Raw genomic sequence first — 24,829 nt, 5'->3', positions numbered from 1 at the left:
CATATCAATTACCTTTTATATTGTCACTGTGTTGGAGGAACACTTTAACGTTGGCAGCCACTCGCTGTTTTTTCACATATTTGGTTTGTGCATTAGTATACCCCCATTTTTTATTCTTCTACATATTTTTTGTAAAAAAAGAAGTCTCACTAAGCGTATATTGATTGGTTTACACAAAAGTTATCGCGTCTACAAAATAGGTGATAGATTTATGGCATTATTATTATTATTTTACTAGTAATGGTGGTGATCTGCAATTTTTAAAGGGACTGTGACATTGCAGCGGACAGATCGGACACTTTTTTTGGGGACCATTGACATAGCTATCGGAGCTAAAAATAGCCACCGATTACTGTATAAATGTGGTTAACATTATGGGGCGATCAAGGGTTAAGTGTTCCCTGGGAGGTGTTGCTAACTGTGGCAGGGAGGGGACTGACTGGAGGAGGAGAGAGATTGTTGTTCCTAATCACTAGGAACAGACAATCTCTCTCAGAATGGGGATCCGTTTGTTTACGCCAACAGATCCCTGTTCTGCCCGTCTCTTGAGCGATCACGGCTGGTTGGCTCCCCCGCTCAAGAATGGGCGTGCGCCCACAAATCGCCACGTACGCGCCTGAGGTACAATAAGGACGATTCACGCAGGGGATCCAACTTGCCACAGTACAACTGCGGTGGGCAGTACGTAACTGGTTAAATAAGTGGGAAAGTAGATCAGATTAGAACCACCGTCAGTTTTTGTTTTATTAGACCCCTTTCACACTGGGGCCACTTGAGTGTTAGCGGTAAAACGCCACTTTAGTGGTGCTTTGCCACTGTTTAAGCGGCGCTTTTCGGCTAATAGCGTGTCCGTGTGGGCCGCTTACCGATTTTTTTTAAAGGAGTTGTAAAGAATCTATGCATTAAGGTGAAAAAACATCTGATGACGCCGCCCCCCCCCCCCCCCCCCCGTTTTACTTACCTGACACTTCGAAAGTCCCGCGCTCGGTCTTGAGATCCTCTTCAGCGCTCAGCCTGGCCGCTGATTGGCTAGAGCGTATGGATTGAGAGCAGCGCAGCCATTGGCTGGCGCTGCTGTCAATCACATCCAGTGACTCGGCGCGCCGAATGATACAGTGAGCGCGGCTATGGCGGCTCACTGTATCATGGGAGCGCGCCCGCAAGGACTCACCACCATGCGAGCGATCTCGCATGACTGTGGTGAGTTCTTGCAGGGAGGACCAGGGACCCCAGAAGACTTGGATCGGGGGCCACTCTGTGCAAAACGAACTGCACAGTGGAGGTAAGTATAACATGTTTGTTATTTTAAAGCAAAAAATGTTTTTCCAATAGTAACCCTTTAAGGCAGGGGTGGGGATCCTGCGGCCCGCGAAATCATTCCATGCGGCCCCCCATGCGATCAGAAAAAAAGCGCCGCCGATTGTCACTATGGAGCGGAGTAAATGTATTGCTAAACACACTGACAATGAATGATCATGGCGATCATTCATTCATTGTCCGTGTGTTTAGCAATACATTTACTCCGCTCCATAGTGACAAACACACTGACAATGAATGATCATGGCGATCATTCATTCATTGTCCGTGTGTTTAGCAATACATTTACTCCGCTCCTGCGGCCCGCCCCTGTTAGCCGGCGCCAGCCTCCAGCCAATAGCATTTACTCCGCTCCTGCGGCCCGCCCCTGTTAGCCGGCGCCAGCCTCCAGCCATTGCACTGCAGCTGATGAGCTGCTCCCCTAAGCTTACAGCCCCGCCCGGCGGCGGCGGCGTGACGTCACTCACGGCAGGCGGGGATTACCCTTCATGGCTGGCAGGGATGGCACTAGCCAGCGCCACCGACGAGGAACCATTTCCAGCAGCAAGTAAGGCAGCCATAAATATTGTGCTGACAGCATCATGAAATACGGCGTATTTTTTTAATATGCAGCATAGCGGCGGGGGGAGGGGGGTAAATGTCCTGCACAGTGCACAGGACATTAATACATAAGTTACCATGACCAGTGCAGGACATTTACCCCCCCCCCCATGCTGCATATTAAAAAGATCATATTCATCATATTTACATTTAATAATTTTCAAATTGCATCAATTGCATCCCCCTCCCCCCGCCGCTATGCTGCATATTAAAAAAATCACAGACAGTCATCAAAGTTAATAATCTTCAGACTGCATCATTCTGTATGCAGTCTGAAGATTATTAACTGTGATGACGGTCTGTGATTTTTTTAATATTCAGCATGGCGGCGGGGGGAGGGGGTAAATGTCCTACCTACACAGTTGCACTGGTCATAGTAACTCATGTATTAATGTCCTGCACTGTGAGTTACCATGACCAGTGCAGGACATTTACCCCCTCCCCCCATGCTGCATATTAAAAAAAAAATCACAATGTCATTAGGGGAAAGTTCTTATCTTTATTCAGCAGTTCTGAGTCCCGACAATCTAATCTCCCCACGTCCTCTTCTATACAGATACCCTGGCTGAGTAATGTAATTGCCGAGAACCTCTGCACAAGGATTACTCCGCCTGAGCCCAAAAACCATCAAATAGTCCCTGCAGAGTAATCCTTGTGCTGCTGATCCCGGCAATTACATTACTTAGTGTATCTGTATAGAAGAGGACATTGGGGCTCAGATTAAATTGTCCGAACTGCTGTATAAGGATAAGAACTTTCCCCTACCAACTTTAACTACTAGTGTTCCTCCACCAGCTAAGCCACAGTACAGTTTGAATCATGTGTCCGGGTAGAAGGCGGAAGGAGACCCGGACACATGATTCAAACCCCGTACTGTCCGGGTCAATCCCGTACAGGTGGCAACCCTAGGTAAATGTCCTGCACTGGTCAATGGTCATGGTAACTCATGTATTAATGTCCTGCACAGTGCAGGGTGCTGTGTAATGTAAAGGGGGCCAGTGATGCAGGGTGCTGTGTAATGTAAAGGGGTCCAGTGATGCAGGGTGCTGTGTAGTGTAAAGGGTCCAGTGATGCAGGGTGCTGTGTAATGTAAAGGGTCCAGAGGTACAGGGTGCTGTGTAATGTAAAGGGGTCCAGTGATGCAGGGTGCTGTGTAATATAAAGGGGTCCAGTGATGCAGGGTGCTGTGTAATGTAAAGGGGTCCAGTGATGCAGGGTGCTGTGTAATGTAAAGGGGTCCAGAGGTGCAAGGTCCTGTGTAATGTAAAGGGGTCCAGAGGTGCAGGGTGCTGTGTAATGTAAAGGGGTCCAGTGATGCAGGGTGCTGTGTAATGTAAAGTGGTCCAGTGATGCAGGGTGCTGTGTAATGTAAAGGGGTCCAGTGATGCAGGGTGCTGTGTAATGTAAAGGGGTCCAGAGGTGCTCTGTAATGTAAAGGGGTCCAGTGATGCAGGGTGCTGTGTAATGTAAAGGGGTCCAGTGATGCAGGGGGGGACACGTTTAATCCCCGCTATAACAGGCTAATTTTTAAGTTGATCATTTTGTACGGCCCCCTGAATGATGTTACAAAAATCCAAATGGCCCTTGGCAGAAAAAAGGTTCCCCACCCCTGCTTTAAGGCATTTTAAAAGTGCTGCCTATTCATTTCAATGGGCAGGTGTTTTGAGAGCACTTCCAAACCGCCCCAAAGATGCTGCATGCAGGACTTTTTCTAAGGTCGCACAAGCGCACCATCCCAGTGTAAAAGCACTTAGGCTTTCACATTCAGGCAGCATGTGAGACAGTTTTCAGGTGCTATTTCTAGCGCTAAAATGCCTGAAAACTGCCTCAGTGTGAAAGGACCCCTTTTAAGACCCTTACTGCTTTCTGTGGGTCGGTTAGAGTTTTCTCCTTAAATTATTGTCCTACCATCAAATAGTTTCACAATACAGGAAGTGAGGGGAAAAAAAGTCTTCAAAACTAATAAATAGAAATACAAACCGATTTTTATTTTTAGTTGAGTAGAACCCCCTGTCAAAGTTTTATTGCCATGTCCCTGCTGAACATTATTCCCCACTTCCTGTTCAGGGAAACCATTGTCACTAGGGCAGACGGTACACAAAGTATTGTCACCCGAGTTCTAGTGAATAGTAAAAGCACATCAGGGGTCTAAGATTTCCCCCCTTCTAAAAATAGTGTATATATCATTTATACTGTGTCAGAAAACTGTGCGAAAAACAGCTGATGTAGGGAGAGAGAACAAAAATTGGTAAACAATTGCCGAACAAGATCCAAGCTAATCTGTCTGGGGAAAAAAACAGAATTGAGAAAACATATATGATTTTTACAGCATCAAGGCTTCTTAAATCTGCCAGAATCCTTTAAGAATCGGATAACAGTAGGTATGTCCATTCCTTGAAATTGAGGATTCGTTGCAGCAAGTTTCTGCAAAGCGCTGACCACCTCGGACTCATTCATGTCTTTAATAGCGTTGAAAAATAAGTTGGTGGCTTCATTTTTAGGGATGGAGTTCGATGGAGGATTTGAGTTGTCTTTGAGCAAGGTAGTTTTAGAATCCGATAAACAGGACTTTAAAATCCCCGGTGTTTCTCGGGCAGTCCTGCTTGTGTCTGTCAGTGAAGCCTCAGGCTGATGACCGGTCTTTTTCCTCTCCGCTTCTTCTTCCAGAAAGCGTTTCAACGCTTTAATGCAGTTTTGGTTAATTGTCCGAATAAAGTTGACATCTTTATCATCAGAAATCACAAAATTAGCAAAATATCCAAAAAATTCATTATTAGTTCTGAACTCTAATTCCTGTGGAGCTGTACAATCCATTCTAACGGCATGGCTCTCATTATAGTGTGAGCTCCCATCCTTTGGAATTTGCGATGTTGAGGGTAAGACATCCTGGTCACCGCCAGGGGAACACCTGCTCCTCTTGGCCAAAGGTGGGTCATTGCTATTAGATTTTTGGAACACCTTATTGTAGCGGTAATTTTCACGACTCTTCCGAAATGGTATAGGACGCAATTTTGAATGAGAAATATTTCCACTTTCAGGTTTGGATGGTGGAGTGTCCTTGATGGATTCCCTCATTTTACCGTCACTCTCAGGTTTGGATGGTGGAGTGTCCTTGATGGATTCCCTCATTTTACCGTCACTCTCAGGTTTGGATGGTGGAGGGTCCTTGAAGGCCTCCTTTGTTTTACTATCACTCTCAGATTTGGATGGTGGAGGGTCCTTGGAGATTTTACCATCACTGTCAGGTTTGGATGGTGGAGGGTCCTTGGCGGCTTCCCTCATTTTACCGTCACTCTCCGATTTGGATGGTGGAGGGTCCTCTGCGGTTTTACCGTCACTCTCAAGGAGCACGACCTGAATTTCTTTACTCCCCTGCTGTTCCGTAATCATTACTGAAGCATCTTTCAGAACTCTCAGATACTCGCCACTCCTGCCCGCTCTTCTGTCTCTGTCTCTGTAAGGGGGCAATAAGTATTTGAAATGTTTATCAATATAACGCTCAGTGTGCAATGAATTGACGATATGTTGGACTATGGTCGGCAAGTCGATATTCACTTCTTTGCACAGCCGGCAGGAATATGTATATGATAAATCCTTCCTCATCTCCATGACATATTCCAGGCCCACAATGGTGTACTCTTTCATGTGGGCCTTCAGGAAGGAGCTCAAGCATATAAAACCGTTCTGCTCCTGGGGTTCAGAGGACTGCACTTTACGTTTATGCCAGATGCTAACGTAGTGTTCAGCCAGCGACCATGGTGTGACGCAGGATATGTGACAGAGAGGACAAATATAAGAACGTTTGCACGGTTCTGCTCTTACTGTGATCCCTCTGTCGCTGGGGGACGACATTTTCCTATCCGCTTTACTTAGAGAGCGGGTGGGCTGGGTTCCACATTCACTTCCTGGTCACAGATTCTGAAGGGACGCTCGCGTCTGATTTCTTATCGCGGCAACTTGGTACCACTTCCGGAGCCGGCGGTTTGACGTCACGCAGTGAAAGCCGAGAACGTTTAACTCTAGCGACGTAAGGAGAGCTGAGGCGCGTGGCCGAGTCAACACACGTAAGGAGGGGGCGGAGAAACGGCGAAGGGAGGGGTGTCATCGTCGGGAGGGGCGTTAAGGCGCACGCGCGCTGTGTCAACTGTCAAAAGCAAAGGCAGGTGTATGGTGTGTGAACAAGTGGAGAAACGTCTTCAATCAGCTTTATTCACACTGTGTGTTACAATATGGCACACAAAATGCCCAATGCTTGTAAAAGTTTAACACATGTAGGCAAGGTGAGCGCTGGGGAGTTCATTTTATTGGCCAGAATAATAATATCTTCTGGCTATTGAAATGAATTAACACTTAAAGCGGGGGTTCACCCTTAGAGGGCACTTTTTCCCCTTAGATTCCTGCTCGTTTTCTCTAGGGGAATCGGCTATTTGTTTTAAAATATGTGCAGTACTTACCCGTTTACGAGATGCATCCTCTCCGCCGCTTCCGGGTATGGGCTGCGGGAATGGGCGTTCCTTCTTGATTGACAGGCTTCCGAGAGGCTTCCGACGGTCGCATCCATCGCGTCACGATTTTCCGAAAGAAGCCGAACGTCGGTGCGCAGGCGCAGTATAGAGCCGCACCGACGTTCGGCTTCTTTCGGCTACGAGTGACGCGATGGATGCGACCGTCGGAAGCCTCTCGGAAGACTGTCAATCAAGAAGGAACGCCCGCTCCCGAAGACCCATACCCGGAAGCGACGGAAGAAGATGCAGCTCGAAAACGGGTAAGTACGGATCATATTTTAATACAAATAGCCGATTCCCCTAGACCGAACGAGCAGGAAGCTAAGGGGAGAAATTTTTTTTTTTAACAAATGGGTGAACTCCCGCTTTAAGTGCTTACAAGCGTTTTACCTTTTTAAAACCCCACTGCTTCTGGATGCGCTGGTGGTGGTGTTTACCCCCTGTTTATGACCAGGCCATTTTTTGCCATACGGCACTGCATTACTTTAACTGACAATTGTTTAACCACTTCCATACCGGGCACTTACGCACCTTCCTGCCCAAGCCAATTTTCAGCTTTCAGCACTGTCGCACTTTGAATGACAATTGCGCGGTCATGCTACACTGTACCCAAACAATTTTTTTATCATTTTGTTCCCACAAATAGAGCTTTCTTTTGGTGGTATTTGATCATCTCTGCGGTTTTTATTTTGTGCGCTATAAACAAAAGAAGAGCGACAATTTAAAAAAAAACACAATATTTTTTACTTTTTTATTTAATAAATATCACAATTTAAAACAATAAAATAAACATTTTTCCTCAGTTTAGGCCGATACGTATTCTTCTACATATTTTTGGTAAAAAAAATCGCAATAATCATATATTGATTGGTTTGCGCAAAAGTTATAGCGTCTACAAAATAGGTGATAGATTTATGGCATTTTTTTTTTACTAGTATTAGCGACGATTTGCGATTTTTTTACTGTCACCGTGACATTGCGGCGAACACATCGGACACTTTTGACACGTTTTTGGGACCATTCACATTTATACAGCGATTAATGCTATAAATATGCATTGATTACTGTGTAAATGTGACTGGCAGGAAAGGGGTTAACCACTAGGGGGCGTTGAAGGGGTTAATATGTTCCCTAAGATGTGTTATAACTGTAGGGGGGAGGGGACTCTCAAGGGAAGGAGACCGATGTGTGTTCCTCTGTACTGGGAACACACATTGGTCTCCTCACCGCTGACAGAAGGTGGATCTGTGTGTTTACACACACAGATCCACACTCCTGCCGTTATTACCGACAATCGCGGGCACCCGGCGGCAATCGCGGCCGCCGGGCACCCGCGCCGGGTCACGAGCGTCGCCGCGGGCGCGCGCGCCCTAGATCGCCGGGAACGCAGGACATCATATGACATCCACCCGGATCGAGAAGGGGTTCCTGCCGCCGTCATTTCACAATGACGCGGTAGGGATGTGGTTAAACCTACAGCACTCTTCCCAAAAATAAATAAAAGTTTTAGTCTTAGCCGTGGTGGCTGGAGCTCACGATTTTTTGGGGGGCGCAAACAAACTGAAAAAAAAAAAACATAAATTGCAGCCACTGTGCCAGTCAAACGCAGCTACTGTGCTCATCAATTGCCGCCACTGTGCCCATCAAACGCAGCCACTGTACCCATAAATTGACGCCACTGTGCCATCAAACGTAGCTACTGCTCCCATCAATTGCTGACAATGTGCCCATCAATTGCTGACACTGTGCCCATCAATTGCCACTATTGTGCCCATCAATTGCTGCCAATGTGCCCATTAATTGCCGCTACTGTGCCCACCAATTGCTGCCAGTGTGCCCATCAATTGCCACCACTGTGCATCCCCCGCCCACCACTTACCTTGTCTCGGTGGGGCATTGGGTCACGGTGATGTCCTCCACGCTCCTCAATGTCTTCTCCCGTCCTCTCTTCCCATCCTCTGCTATGATTGGACGCCTGATAGGCGGTGTCCAATCATAACGCCTGTCGTTTCAGCCAATCAGGTGACAGGTAACAGACCCAAGCCCTTGATTGACTGAGAGGCGGTTTAGTGTTAGGAAAGCAAATATTCTTCGCTTTCCTAACACCACGCTGAATGAACAGCGTGCGCCCAGCATAGCGCCTGCTGTTCACCTTTTTGGATGCCTATTAGAGCCTATGGCTCTAATCAGGTGCTTCCAAAAAATACCCCGCTGCTGTAATTCAGGTGCCCGGCGCCCGAAAAGGGGTCGGGCACATGAATAGGGGGTGGTAGCGTCGACCATAGATAGATTTATGCAATGCATGAATCAGGCCCCGTACACACGATAGAATCCATCCGCAGATAAATCCCAGCAAATGGGTTTCTGCGGATAGATCCTATGGTGTGTACACGCCAGCGGATCTGTTTCCGCGGAGAAATCTCCTCTGGGATGGATTCCAGCAGATCGGATATTTGCTGTGCTGCACAACATATCCATCTGCTGGAATCCATTCCAACGGATGGATCCGCTCGTCTGTACAGACTTACCGGATCCATTCGTCCAAAGGGATTCCCCGCACGCGTCGTAATGATTTGACGCATGCGTGGAATTCCTTATATGACAGCGTCGCGCCCGTCGCCGCGTCATAATCGCGGCGACGGCGCGACACGTCATCGGCAGAGGATTTCCGCGCGGATTTCAATGCGATGGTGTGTACACTCCATCCCATCGAAATCAGCGGATATCTTTGAGAGGATTTATCCGTGGAAACGGTCCGCTGGACCGTATCTGCGGATAAATCCTCTCGTGTGTATGGGGCCTCACTCTATGGTGAGAGAGAGGTGGCAGGAGAGAGGGCGCCATTTATGGACGCACCGCCACTGAGTCTTAGATATATTTTAAAAGGAAGCCTGTACTGTGAGAAGTATGGGAGCTGCCACTTTGGAACTCCATGTGAAAATACTAATACCTGGCTTTTGCATAGCTACAGTTCTTTGAGTCACGTACCCTGGAAAACAAGCAGATTATAAAACATTTACAAGTATTGAAGCAAAAAGATCAAAAGGACAGCCTAGCAACTGGCATTTTAGGACAAGCTTTCTTTTATATATGGGCAATTTAAAGCAAATTTATTAGTGCTTAACCACTTCCCGCCCGGTCAATAGACGTCCGGGAAGTGGTTCTGTAATCCTGACTGGAGGTCTATTGACGTCCAGCAGGATAACATGCCGGCACACACCCGTGGGGGCACGCAACGCAGCGATCAGTAGTGCGGGGTGTCAGTCTGACACCCTGCATCTCCGATCTCGTTAAAGAGCCTCCGGCTCTTTATTATGTGGTCAGCCGTGTCCAATCACGATGTAAACAGGAAGAGCCGTTGATCGGCTCTTCCTCACTCGCGTCTGACAGACGCGAGTAGAGGAGAGCCGATCAGCGGCTCTCCTGACAGGGGGGTATACGCTAATTGTTTATCAGCGTAGCCCCCCCGCGGATGCCCAGACTGGACCACCAGGGAGGGGGGCAACGTGGATGGCCAGGAATGTACCACATGGTCATCCACATGTTAAAAAAATATTTGCAATAGATGCCAATCAGTGCCCACAAATGGGCACTGACTAGCAACATAGGCACAACATAGGAAACATTTAAAAAAGTGATGCCCATCAGTGCCACCCCTCAGTTTCCATCATTGCCTCCTCTCAGTGACCATCTGTGCCACCTATCAGTGCCGCCCATAAGTACTCATCAGTGCCACCCATAGGTACCCATTAGTGCCGTCTACGAGTGCCCATCAGTGACGCCTACGAGTGCCCATCAGTGACGCCTACGAGTGCCCATCAGTGACGCCTATAAGTGCCCATCAGTGACGCATATCAGTGCCGCCTATCAGTGACCATCATCAGTGCCACCTCATTGGTGCCACCTTATCGGTGCCCATCAGTGCAGCCATATCAGTGCCCGTAATTGAAGAAGAAAATTTACTTATTTACAAAAAAATTAACAGAAAAAAAAAACTTTTTTTTTTTTTTTAATTTCTGTCTTTTTTTAGTTGTTGCGTAAAAATGAAGAGCCGCAGAGGTGATCAAATACCACCAAAAGAAAGCTCTATTTGTGGGAACAAAATGATAAAAAAATTGTTTGGGTACAGTGTAGCATGACCACACAATTGTCATTCAAATTGCGACAGCGCTGAAAGCTGAAAATTGGCTTGGGCAGGAAGGTGCGTAAGTGCCTGGTATGGAAGTGGTTAAAGGGGTTGTAAAGGTAAAAAAAAAATCCCTAAATAGCTTCCTTTCCCTTAGTGCAGTCCTCCTTCACTTACCTCATCCTTCCATTTTGCTTTTAAATGTCCTTATTTCTTCTGAGAAATCCTCACTTCCTGTTCTTCTGTCTGTAACTCCACACAGTAATGTAAGGCCCCATACACACCATAGAATCTATCCGCAGATAAATCCCATCAAATGGGTTTCTGCGGATAGATCCTATGGTGTGTACACGCCAACGGATATTTATCCGCAGAGAAATCTCCCCTGGGATGGATTTCCAGCAGATGGATATTTGCTGACATGCACAACAAATCCATCTGCTGGAATCCATTCCAACGGATGGATCCGCTCGTCTGTACAGACTTACCGGATCCATCCGTCTAAAGGGATTCCCCGCACGCGTCGTAATGATTTGACGCATGCGTGGAATTCCTTATATGACAGCGTCGCGCCCGTCGCCGCGTCATAATAGCGGCGACGGCGCGACACGTCATCGGCAGAGGATTTCAGCGCGGATTTCAATGCGATGGTGTGTACACGCCATCGCATAGAAATCCTCTGAAATCCTCGAGAGGATTTATCCGCGGATACGGTCCGCTGGACCGTATCTGCGGATAAATCCTCTCGTGTGTATGGGGCCTCAGGCTTTCTCCCTGGTGTGGAGTGTCGTGCTCACCCCCTCCCTTGGACTACAGGAGAGTCAGGACGCTCTCTACGTTGCAGAGATAAAGAACAAAAATTATCCCGCGGGCTACCTGCCCCGCTGTGTGACATTTCTTAAATAGCTATGGGACAAGGCCACCCGGCGACGTCACCGGGTGGCACCGCCCCCTTGTAACGTCAACAACCCAGGGGCAGGCAGACTGTGGGAGCGTTCATTGCGAGGGAAGATTTGTGGGGGAGGGGGAGTTTTGGGTCCGGCGGTGGCGTCGTGATTGATGATGGATCTACTTTGGAGACATTATTTTTTAATTTTTAATAAAGGATTTGTCAAAAACTATCTTTTGTGTTTTTTTGTTTTTTTTATGTGACGCTTTTTTGGTAAATGATTATATGTATATTTTAGCAGGGAATCTAGAGAATAAAATGGCGATTGTTGCAATATTTTATGTCAGACGGTATTTGAGCAGCGGCGTTTTAAACACAACTTTTTGGGAAAAAGGCACTTTCATGAATTAAAAAAAAATCAAAAAGTAAAGTTAGCCCAATTTGTTTGTATAATGTGAAAGATGATGTTACGCCGAGTAAATAGATACCAAACATGTCACGCTTTATAACTGCATGCACTAGTGCAGGGGTCCTCAAACTACGGCCCGCGGAGGACTTTAAACCGGCCCGCCCGTCCCTGACAGGCAATGCCGGCCGGTTACACAGCAATCCCGCTGTGTCACGGAGATCTCCGTGAAACACAGCGTTAACAGTTCCGGCGCGCTGTGTTAAATGTCCCGCCCTCCTCCTCCTAGAAGACTAGCTTGTGTGATAGAGCCAGTGTGCTGTCTGTCACACAAGCTGGTCTAGGAGGAGGAGGAGGGCGGGACATTTAACAGCGCGCCGGAACTGTTACAGTGGGGGAGCATCGTGACAGCCAGACTGACACAGCACAAAACAGTAAGGAGGCTGTGAGGTGCTTACAATGGGGGGGGGGGGGGCTGGCTTGCGATTGTGAGGGGAGCTAAAGTTTATTTTTAATGATGATGATGATGGGGGGGGGGTGGCTATATTGTGAGGGGAGCTAAAGATTATTTTAATGATGATGATGATGGTGGGGGGTGGCTGGCTGGCTTGCGATTGTGAGGGGAGCTTAAGATTATTTTAATAATGATGATGATGATGGGGGTGGGGGGGGGGCTGGCTTGCGATGGTGAGGGGAGCTTATGGGTTTTTAATGATGATGATGATGGTGGGGGGGGGGGCTGGCTTACGATGGTGAGGGGAGCGGATGATTTTTTAATGATGAAGGGGGGGGGGGGGGCCTGGCTTACGATAATGATGGTGGTGGGGGGGGGGGTTTAAACCAGGGGTCCTCAAACTACGGCCCCAGTGATTTTTTGTTGATGATGATGGTGGGGCTGATGATTTTGTAATGATGATGATGGTGGAACTGATGATTTTGTAATGATGATTATTTTGTAATCATGATGATGATGGAGCTGATGATTTTGTAATGATGATGATGATGGTGGGGCTGATGATTTTGTAATGATGATGATGGTGGGGGGGGGGGCTGATAATGATGATGGCGAGGGGGGCTTGCAATGAGGGGATGATGATGGTGAGGTGGGGGGGGGCTTGCAATGATCATGATCGGTTTGCAATTAATGATTGTGAGGGGGGGCTTATAATGATGAAGGGGGAGGGTTGCATTTGTTCCCATTTTGTTTTTTTCACTTCAAAATAACATATGTGCAGTGTGCATAGGAAATTGTTCATAGTTTTTTTTATAGTCCGGCCCTCTAACGGTCTGAGGGACAGTTTACCGGCCCCCTGTTTAAAAAGTTTGAGGACCCCTGCACTAGTGGAATGGCGACAAACGACGGTACCTAAAAATCTCCATAGGTGACGCTTTAAATTTTTTTTTTAACGGTTACCAGGTTAGAGTTACAGAGGAGGTCTAGTGCTAGAATTATTGCTCTCATTCTGACGACCTCCCGCTCCTCCGGGATAACAACCGAGCGGGTTTTAGCCGCATGGGTTGTTATGCCTGGAAAGCCAATTACTCGCTCTAAACAACAATACCGGGATGATGCCTATAGCTGCAGGCATCATCCCGGTATAACCCCCGAAAGTCAAGGACGCATATATGCATACGCTCAGCGGGAAGGGGTTAAAAGCCATACCAGACCCAAAGGGCCTGGTATGCATTGGGGTGGGGGGGATGCTGTTTTTTTTCTTCATAATTTGTAATTGCCGGCATGTTTTTTTTTACATTCAGCTGGGAACCTGCTGACAGCTGAGTCATCCGTTGTTGAGGATGCAGCAGCCAGCTTGTCGCACTATGACACATCTGTTTTGAGTAGGTAGGTACAGCAGCCTATTTCAAGTGGAGCACCACACACACAAAAATCCTCATTCTGACAGGAGAGAAGAGACAAATCTACTGTTCTTATTACAGGTGTTACTAAGCGCATGGGGGGGGGGGGGGGGGTGTTCCTCACACGTCCCTGACCCTTTTCCAAACATGCACAGCACCAAACTGCATAGGGTGTCATTAACCACTTACCCCCCGGACCATATTGCTGCCCAAAGACCAGAGTACTTTTTGCGATTCGGGACTGCGTCGCTTTAACAGACAATTGCGCGGTCGTGCGACGTGGCTCCCAAACAAAATTGGCGTCCTTTTTTTCCCACAAATAGAGCTTTCTTTTGGTGGTATTTGATCACCTCTGCGGTTTTTAGTTTTTGCGGTATAAACAAAAATAGAGCGACAATTTTGAAAAAAATGAATATTTTTTACATTTTGCTATAATAAATATCCCCCAAAAATATATAAAAAAAAACATTTTTTTTCCTCAGTTTAGGCCGATACGTTTTCTTCTACATATTTTTCGTAAAAAAAAAATCGCAATAAGCGTTTATTGATTGGTTTGCGCAAAAGTTATAGCGTTTACAAAATAGGGGGTATTTTTATGTCATTTTTATTATATTTTTTTTACTAGTAATGGCGGCGATCAGCGATTTTTTTTTCGGTACTGCGACATTATGGCAGACACTTCGGACACTTTTGACACATTTTTGGGACCATTGGCATTTTTATAGCGATCAGTGCTATAAAAATGCATTGGATTACTATAAAAATGCCACTGGCAGTGAAGGGGTTAACACTAGGGGGCGGGGAAGGGGTTAAGTATGCCTGGGTGTGTTCTTACTGTGGGGGGGTGGCCTCACTAGGGGAAACACTGATCCTCGGTTCATACATTGTATGAACCGAAGATCAGCATTTCCCTTGCTGACAGGACCGGGAGCTGTGTGTTTACACACACAGCTCCCGGTCCCCGCTCTGTACCGAGCGATCGCGTGTGCCCGGCGGCGATCGCGCTCGCCGAGCACACGCACGGGAGTCGGGGGCGAGTGCGCCTCCGGCGGCGCGCGCCCCCTAGTGGCGGCTGGGAGAGAGGACGTCATATTACGTGCTCTCGCCCAGCCGAGCCACCTTGTGGACGTATAACCAGGGCTGTGGAGTCGGAGTCGAGGAGTCGGAGTCGGGGGAAATTTTGGGTACCTGGAGTCGGAGTCGGCAAACAATGCACCGACTCCGACTCCTACTAAATTTAGATTGGAAAAAAAAAAAAAGCAAGTTTAAATGTCCCAATTCACAAAAAGTTATAATTAATGACTTCTCTACTGTCAGAATAAAGACCAATGCATGCAGTGCCTCACGTAACCGCAAAACGAACACGTTAAGTGACCGTGAAGAAGCATGCTTTTCATGCGCTTCACTATATGGCACGCAACGCACAATTAGGAGCTGCAATACTTATACTTTCCATAGTGTTGTGTTCTGCTGTTACAGGGAACGCATGTTAGAGAACCAGTAAGTGTCCAAAGAAAAAAATTCCAACAGGAGTTTTATAAAGCACTAAAAGAAGTTGAAAAGTATGATCGCTCATCAAAACTTACTGTTGAAGAAGCCATCCTTGTTTATCCAGAGATCGTTAGTGATGTGGCCAGAATAGTTACTGCAATGCCACCCACCCAAGTCAGTGTCGAAAGATTATTTTCAGCCCTAAAAATAATAAAGTCTGACTTAAGAGCCTCTATGAAAGAGGATCTGGCAGAGGCAATTCTCTTCCTTAGAACTCTACATTGAATTGATTTGCATTTGCTAAGCCTATAACTACATTTCAAGATTAATATAAACCATTTCTAGGTTTTACAGATTTTGTTTTTGGTTCATTATAGATAAGCTTTGTTTTTGTTCTAAAACAACCAAATAATGTGGTTTGTATTTTTGAACTGGTAAAGATCCTGTTCCTGATGTTTATGCCTGCTGCTACTATCCAGCCACTTGATTGTTTTCATTGTGTTTGTCTTTTGCTTAAACTGTGCAATACAGTAGACTGTTGGCTTCCCAGCCAGTAGTCCTGTGGTAGGTTGCGTTTCTTTCACTCAAGGAATGTATAAAATACATTCGCATATTAATACATCGGAGTCGGAGTCGGGGAGTCGGAGTCGGTAGTACATAAAACTGAGGAGTCGGAGTCGGAACATTTATCTACCGACTCCACAGCCCTGCGTATAACGACGGTGCGCGGTCGGCAAGTGGTTAATATTTAGGCTTGGCTCACACCTACAGGTGAGACTAAGCTCACACGCATCTCTGCACTTTCATGTTTCCACATCTAGTGTACGGCAGCCCATTAATTTCAGTGAAAATACATCCCCGAGGCTAGGTTTACTCCCACAGGTGCTAATAAAGTGAAAAATTACCACACATCGTATTTAACCACTTGCTTACTGGGCACATATACCCCCCTCCTGCCCAGGTGAAATTTCAGCTTCCGTCACTGCGTCGCTTTAACTGACAATTGTGCGGTCGTGCGACGTAGCTCCCAAACAAAATTGACGTCCTTTTTTACCCACAAGTAGAGCTTTCTTTTGGTGGTATTTGATCGCCTGTGCGTTTTTTATTTTTTGCGCTATAAACAAAAAAGAGCGACAATTTTGGAAAAAAATACAATATTTTTTACTTGTTGCTATAATAAATACCGTATTTATCGGCGTATACCGTGCACTATTTTGCCCTGAAAATCAGGGCAAAATCGTGGGTGCGCGATATACGCCGATACCCGCTTTCCCGCCACGAGTTTGAATACTGCGCCGGCATATACCGAGCGCAGTACACTCGTGAATCTTCGGGCAGTCTCTGCGCCTCTCGCACTGACGTCCTGTACGTACAGGACGTCAGCGCGACAGTTGCCGAGCCTGCCCGAAGATTCACGAGTGTACTGCGCTCGGTATATGCCGGCGCAGTATTCAAACTCGTGGCGGGGAGGACGCCGCAGAAGGATGCCGGACCCGCCGAAGAGGACACCGGACCCGCCGAAGAGGACACCGGACCCGCCGCAGAAGGACACCGGACCCGCCGAAGGACGCCGGACCCGACGAGGCCGCCGCGCAAGACAAAACTGTAAGTACCAAAAAACAAAAAAACGTTTTTTTCCACAGGATTGGGGGCCACTTTAGGGGTGCGCGGTATACGCGGGAGCGCGTTATACCGCGATAAATACGGTATGCCAATTTAAAAAAAAAAACAGTTGCGACTGGGCATTGGACACATTTCTGTACATTCTTTTTACTGGGCTGCCTTATGTGGGAGAAACACTGAAAAGAAGTCCCTGAAACTTTTCCAGAAATGCACCAAACCACAAGGTGCACAATTATGTGCATATTTCCAACACACTTAGATGTGAACTTATGCTGAATTGAACTGCCTTAAAAACACATGCATTAGCACATACATGGGGGTGCCATTAACATTTAAGCTTGGTTCATATCTACAGATGAGACTGAACACATTCCCATGTGTTGCGTATGGCAACACATTAATATCTATGTTCTGCAGCCCCTGACCCATTTCCAAAAATACACAACAGCATGGTGCTTTGGTATGCATGAAAGTGTGTGTGTGTGTGTGTGTTAGTAGATGTGTTGGTGTTCCATTAAAAAAAAATTAATGGCACCGCCACACATCTGCTAAAGAACAGCACATTTCTGTGCTTGTTGATAATGAAAATTCTGTGCACATTCCCAACATGCATAGATGTGCACCTAGCCATAATGGCATCACCACAAAAAACACAAGCATTATCAGATGCATGAGGGGGGGGGGGGGGGTTATTAACATTGAGGCTAGGTTCACACATAGGAGCCACATGTGTTTTTAGTGTGTTCCCGTGCGTCATATGTGTCGAAGCCAAATTATTATAATGGGCAGTCCTACAAGTGAGAAAGGTGCTATTAATTAATGGCAACCGCCATGCATCTGCTAAAGGGCAGCGTGTTTGTCTGTTTCAGGACAGCACACAATTTTGCACACATTCCCAACCCTTATAATAGTGAACCTAGCCTAAAGCCTAGTACACATGGGCCAAATGTCTGGGGACATCAGCCGATTCAATAAAAAAAAAAAAAAAGAAGGGTGGTCAACATTAAATGTGGAACCTACAGGTGGTCAACATTTGGCCCGTGTGGCCAGCTTCTATAGGACGAGCATGCTGGAAAACCAGCAGCCGAACAGGTCCCCCTTTCAGCACACAACAGCTCAGCAGGGGACACCGCTGTACTAACATTGAATTGTTAGTACAGTGGCTCCGACCTAAGCGGTCAGGTTTTTTTTGGTTGAACAAAAGAAGAACCCTGATAGTGTGTACTAGGCTTTAATTACATTACTGCAGAAATTAGCTTGTTAATAGACACGACAAGGCAGGATTTCCTTTTAACTTTACTTTCATTTCCTGTTACCTCTACAGGGCAGTAAGAGGAAATCAGATAAAAAAATAAATAAAAAATAAATAGATGTTTAAACCTACTATATCAAAAAATAAAAAAATAAGGTTTTAGCTTTAGATATACTTTACTTTAATAAACCTGTGCTGAGAGAAATATGGGAGCTGCCACTGCAGAACGCTATCTGAAATTACTAATTGCCTAGCTTCCTCTAGTTTTAGTAAATTTGAGTCTTTTACCCTGAAAAACAAGCAGATTGGAAAATCAGAAATATTGTATGAGGACAGTGTATCTGCAAATATTGAGGGGAAAAAAGAAATTGGAATTACAGCCAAGCAAATAGCATTTTTAGAAGACGTTTTATTTAAAAATATGAATAAATGTATTAGTACCTAACACGCTAAAAACCTCTAAGCGTGACACCCCACAGAGCTGAAAGCTGAGCACCGTATCAAAGAGCAAAGGAAATATTGCCAAAGGAGCTCTGAAAATCAGCAAAACCCTGACAGGTGTTCTAAGCCTTCCCCATTCTAAAATGATTTTGTTTTTTTGAACACTTTCACAACAGCTTTTGAAAAATATAGTTTTTGATTTATACTACGGTATTGTGAATCTTTACAGGAAATAGTATGAAAAACAACTGACATGGGGGTGGGGGGGGGGGGGGGGGAGAGAGAGAGAGAACAAAAACTGTCAAGAACCTGCCAAATAATATATTATCCAAGTTATTCTCTCTGGAACCTCTTCAAGAAACAAACAAAACAGCAGTAAAGAACACAATGTATTTTCACAGCATCAAGGCTTGTTTAATCTGCCAGAATTCTTTAAGAATCTCATAACAGAAGGGATGTCCATTCCTTGAAATTCAGGATTTGTGGTAGCAATTTTCTGGAAAACACCAACCACCTCGGACTCATCCATGTTTTTAATGCTGCTGAAAAAGAAGTCGGTTACCTCATTTTTAGGCATGGATTCTGAGGGGGGATTTGAGGTGTCTTTGAGCAAAGTCATTTCAGAACCCCATGAATGTGACTCGGTTTTATTTTCTAAAATATCTGGGATCTCTTGGGTAGTCCTGCTTGTGTGCGCCAATGGAGTCTCTGAGTGATAAGTGGTCTTCTGCCTCTCTGCCTCTTCTACCTCAAAGTTTGTCATAGCCCTAATGCAGTTCTGGGTAATCGTCCGGATAAAGACAGCATCTTCCTCATTAGAGATCACAAAATTAGATACATAATTAAAAAATTCTTCATTTGTTCTGAACTCCAATTCCTGCATGGCTGTTGTACAATCCATTCTAATGGCCTGGCTCTCATAGTGTGAGCTCCTATGCTTTGAAATGTGCGATCTTGAAGGCAAGGCATCCCAGTCACCCTCAGGGGAAAGCCTGATCCTCTTGGCCAAAGGTGGGTCATCACTTTTAGATACTTTGGGCATCTTACTGTAGCGGTGGCTTTCATGGCTCTCATACAAACTTTTCTCCTGATATGATAATGGACTCCATTTTGAGTGAGAACTTCTACTTTTGTGTTTAGATGGTAGTGTGTCCTTGACGGCTTTCCTTCTTTTTTTACGACCACCCTTACGTTTAGATGGTAGAGTGTCCTCAAAGGCTTTCCTTGTTTTACGGTCACGCTTAGGTTTGGATGGTATTGTGTCCTCCGCAGCTTTCTTTGTTTTACCATCACCCCCTGGGAACAAAGCAGACTCAGTCAGGCCACCGACACTGGTACTTTTTACTTGAATTTTTTTGCACCCCTGCAGTGTTGTGATCGTTGCAGCAATTTTTCTCAGGGCTTTTCCACGGGCATTTGGACTGATGCCGGGAACAAGAGGGGAAAACATGTGACTATAGTGTTTCAGAGCATAACATTCAATGTGGTTTAAATCCGTGATATGGCCGACTATTTTCATCAAGTCGACATCCACCACGCCACACAGCTGGCAAGAGAATTTGTACAATGAGCCCTGCTTTACCTCCATGACATATTCCAGGCCCACAATGGGGTCTTCCTTCATGTGGGCATTTAGGAAGGAGCTCAAGCGGTTTGCATCATCTTGCTCCTGGGTCAAGAGCAGGTTTGTTTTATGCTTGCTGCCGATGATGTGTTGACACAGATTCACAGCTGAGGAACAGGTTATTTTGCAGGGGAAACAGGTATACTTTGGAAACGTAGCTTTTATTATCTTTACATGCGACCCCTTCTCCTGCGGTACAGAATCCCGTGGCAGTCTCTCCTTCGTGTGCTCCGTCTGTAAATCATTACCTGTGGAAGGCAGAGGGCAATTATTCTTAATGTCTTTACCGTCACTCTCAGGTTTGGATGGTGGAGGGTCCTCTGAGGTTTTACCGTCACTCTCAGGTTTGGATGGTGGAGGGTCCTCTGAGGTTTTACCGTCACTCTCAGGTTTGGATGGTGGAGGGTCCTCTGCGGTTTTACCGTCACTCTCAAGGAGCACGACCTGAATTTCTTTACTCCCCTGCTGTTCCGTAATCATTACTGCGGCATCTCTCAGAGCTCTCACATACTCACTTCTCCTGCCCCCTCTTCTGGCTCTGTCTCTGTCTCTGTAAGGGGGCAATAAGTATTTGTAATGTTTATCAATATAACGCTCAGTGTGCATTAAATTGACGATATGTTGGACTATGGTCGGCAAGTTGGTATTCATTTCTTTGCACAGCCGGCAGGTATATGTATATGATGAATCCTTCTTCATCTCCATGACATATTCCAGGCCCACAATGGTGTCCTCTTTCATGTGGGCCTTCAGGAAGGAGCTCAAGCATATTGCACCGTTCTGCTCCTGGGGTTCAGATGATTGCTCTTTACGTTCATGCCAGGTGCTAACGTAGTGTTCAGCCAGCGAACATGGTGTGTCATAGGATTTCTGACAGAGAGGACAAATATAAGAACGGTTGCACCTTTTACTATCGAGGAACGACATTTTTCTACGGCTGGGTTCCACATTCACTTCCTGGTCACAGATTCTGAAGGGACGCTCGCGTCTGACGTCTTATCGCGGCAACTTGGTACCACTTCCGGAGCTGGCGGTTTGACGTCACGCAGTGCAAGCCGAGAACGTTTTACTCTAGCGACGTAAGGAGAGCTGGCGAGGTGAGGCGCACGTGCGCAGCATTCGGAGATAGGCAGCAGAATATGACACTGCACCGCTCCTCCGTTAGTTTTTTTCCTTGTTTAGTACTGAGAATAGTGGTGTGTGTGCTTCACACCCAGCCAGCAGATGGCGCTGCAGGACTTCCTGAATATAATGCTCCGTTAACTGGTAGAAATAACTGTGTAATGCAAAACTCTGGTGGGTGTAACAAGATGTCCGCTTGCCCCCTTCTCCGTGTACAAGTGCGGGGTGTAGCAAGATGGCGGTGTCGAAACGGCACTTCCGTTGCCCTTTCTGACGGGTCGCCATACCTGACAGAACGCCGTATCTGATAGAGACTGGAGCACCATAAATAGGAAGGAACGCCTTATGAAATGTCACCTATGACATGTCAATAAGGTTGTAGAGAAAATTGAGTACTGTCCGTGATACGGCTACAATCACTTCAAAAAAAGTTCTAACGATACAAAAAATATTGCCCTGCGCTGTGATTGGCTGTTCAGCACTGTGTCCTCCCAGCCCTCAGTCATCCCCTCCCTGCCTTCTGCGGCGCGCGCCCCACCTCCCGCACTATGTACTGTTATATTTTCCAACTTGAACGGCGGACACGCGTTTCCCAGCTATCTTCACGCAGTGACGTCAGGCCGCCAGAACCGGAAGTGCCGCGACGTGTAAACACTCCGCTGCCATGGGGAAGGTGTCGTGTGATCTGTGCGACCTGTCGTGCACCTCGATCAGGTCGCTGTGTGAACATGTGATAGGGGTAAAGCACAAGTCGCTGCTGACTCGCCTCGCTCCGGCCAAGCTGCGGGAACTGGGCCGGCTGCAGTATTTCCTGGACTCCTATTTGAAGGAAGAGCCCATCCTGGGCCTGGAGTATGTGGTGGAGCGGCAGGTAGAATCTTCCTACCTCTACACCTGCCTGCTCTGTAGTGTGGAGTGCGAATGGCGGAAGATGGTCGCTCACGTCACGGACGTGGACCACACGGAGAGTTACATCTACAAGCATCACAGCGACATGATTTGCGCTTCCAGCGACCTCATGAGGGAGGAGCAGGTCCGCGCGCTGGAGGAGGCCACCCAGGCGGTTTACGACAAGTTTGGCCGCAAAGAAATCTGTATTCAGAAACCTGACAGCGATCTCCCGCTTCTGCTAGCCGACTCGCCCGCCAAGGAAAGCGGTGAGAAAAACGGAGCAAGTGATGACACGCCAGCGATGACCACATGCAGAAGGGAAACCGACACAGACCCCCCAAACTACGACTGTGGCCTCTGCGATGTGAAGTGTGCCTCGCCTGTAGCGCTGTGCGAACACATCCAGGGAAACAAACATAAAATGAACCTGCAGTGCACTGCACCCCAGGAGATGAAGGACTTGGGCCGCTTGGGCTATTTCCTGCACACCCACTGGAAGGATGACCCCATTATAGGCCTGGAATACATTGTGGAGACGGTGCTGGGCCCGTCCTACAAATATTCCTGCCAGCTGTGCAACGTGGACACAGACTTGCTGAAAATAGTCGTCCACATCATGGATGTAGACCACATGGATCGCTATATTAAGAAGCACCATGGCCACTTGTTGCCCAGTGTGCCAAAGTTCACCAAAAAAGTGGTCTACTTGAAAACTCTGAGAGAGGTTGCTGTGAAGATAGTGGAAGGACACGGGCGCAGAGAAATTCAGTCAAAAAACACAACCAGTGGCACGCCGACCAGAACCTTTGAGGGAGGTGACTCTTTACCATTCAAACATCACGGTGGAAATAGTTCTCACGTTAAAAAGAGACCGCTGCCCTATCAGGAGACAGGATGGGATGAGAGCTATGAAAGTTACAGTTATCAAAAAATGTTCAAAAGGTTCTAATATGTATGGCCCACCTTTGGCCAAGAAGTTATTGACTTGAATAGTGTGAGGTTGGGTTCACAGTCACACTATTGCAAATTGGATGCCGGTGCATTGCCATGAAATGAGATTTGCCATGGAATGAGATGGTCCGCCTCCATCTCATCCTATTGGCTCACTCATGTCACGTGACAAAACATCAGTCACAGCTAGGCTATCATAGGGAGAGGATCTCCTCTCCCCGTGATAGCCCGATAGCACTGTCAGTAGCGTGCCTCCCGCCAGCGCTAAGTACACCCCACGCCCGCAGCTCTACTCCCCGTCCCCCGCACCCCACGCCCGCAGCTCTACTCCCCGTCCCCCGTTAAGGCTCAGGGAACGGGGCGAGTCTACGCTATTAGAGTCTACGCTATTAGAGTCTACGCTATTAGACCACCAGCTCTGCCATCATTCTGGGGCGAGTCTACGCTATTAGCGTAGACCTAGCGTTGGCTACGTTACGCTACTAACGTAGCCAACGCTAGGTCTACGCTAATAGCGTAGACTCGCCCCGTTCCCTGAGTCTTAACGGGGGACGGGGAGTAGAGCTGCGGGGGACGGGGAGTAGAGCTGCGGGGGACGGGGAGTAGGGGTGCGGGGTGTACTTAGCGCTGGCGGGAGGCACGCTGCTGACAGTGCTATCGGGCTATCACAGGGAGAGGAGATCCTCTCCCTATGATAGCCTAGCTGTGACTGATGTTTTGTCACGTGACATGAGTGAGCCAATAGGATGAGATGGAGGCGGACCATCTCATTCCATGGCAAATCTCATTTCATGGCAATGCACCGGTTTCACCGCATTCCAATTCGCATGTGAGGAGATTGTGACAGGCTCTCTAAGGAGGCGGTTCACACTAAGGTTGTCTCAATACCACTTTTTTAGGACCGAGTACAAGTACTGATACTTTTTATGAAGTACTCGCCGATTACCAATACTTTTTAAAATCTCATGTGACAGTGGCACATATGTCAGTATTTTTTTTTTTTATATATATATTTATTTTTACAATAATTTTTTTATTTTTTTTACAATGCTTTATTTTTTTATTATATATATATATATATATATATATATATATATATATATATATATATATATATATATATATATATATATATTTACAATTCATTTTTTAATTATTAATGGCAATTCATTTTTTTTTTTTTATCTGCCCTGTTGGGGGGGGTCTTTGGTGAGATATCAGGGGTCTTAACAGACCTCTGACATCTCCCCTCTGAGACAGGGAAAGGGACTAGGGACACAAATTCCCCAGTCCCTTTCTCTACAGCCTCAGCTGCGCTGAAAATGAAAGGAGAGAAGCTCTTCATTCATAAACTGAAATATCGTAATCACAGGAGGTTACAATGTTTCAGTTATGTGAATGTACAGAGTCGGTGACCACTGACTCTGTACATTTGGAAAAGGTAGGAGCCGGGTTTACCGGCTCCTACCGCTGCTCTCCATCCTGACAGATCGAGGGAGGACACGGCGGCAGCAAGAAGGGGGGCATGATGACAGCAGCAAGAAGGGGGGCATGATGACAGCAGCAAGGAGGGGGGCATGACGGCGGCAGCAAGGAGGGGGGCATGACGGCGGCAGCAAGGAGGGGGGACACGGCGGCAGCAGGGAGGGGGGCATGACGGCGGCAGCAAGGAGAGGGGAAACGGCGGCAGCATGGAAAAAGATGGCAGTACGGAGGGGGACAGCAGCAGAATGG

The 24,829-nt window shown here is 46.9% G+C and overlaps 1 protein-coding gene across 1 annotated transcript; it reads right to left on the bottom strand.

The window, feature by feature from the left end:
• Positions 1–18,206: 18,206 nt before the first annotated feature.
• LOC120937843 lies at positions 18,207–21,170 on the bottom strand. The gene is made up of 2 exons (XM_040351357.1): positions 20,540–21,170; positions 18,207–20,494 (listed from the first exon to the last, which is right to left on the bottom strand). The coding sequence occupies exons 1-2, from the start codon at positions 21,056–21,058 to the stop codon at positions 18,911–18,913; spliced, it is 2,103 nt and encodes a 700-aa protein (XP_040207291.1). The 5' UTR covers positions 21,059–21,170; the 3' UTR covers positions 18,207–18,910.
• Positions 21,171–24,829: the final 3,659 nt, after the last annotated feature.

This window comes from Rana temporaria, chromosome 4 (assembly GCF_905171775.1).
Source record: "Rana temporaria chromosome 4, aRanTem1.1, whole genome shotgun sequence".
Classification (NCBI taxonomy): domain Eukaryota; kingdom Metazoa; phylum Chordata; class Amphibia; order Anura; family Ranidae; genus Rana; species Rana temporaria.
This window is presented reverse-complemented; position numbering and strand designations above follow the sequence as displayed.

Coding starts and splice junctions, on each gene's coding strand:
- LOC120937843 (XM_040351357.1), bottom strand. CDS start 21,058: ATGTCGTTCCTCGATAGTAAAAGGTGCAACCGTTCTTATATTTGTCCT. Junction 20,495..20,539: donor GTGACGGTAAAACCGCAGAG/GACCCTCCACCA, acceptor AAAACCTCAGAG/GACCCTCCACCATCCAAACC.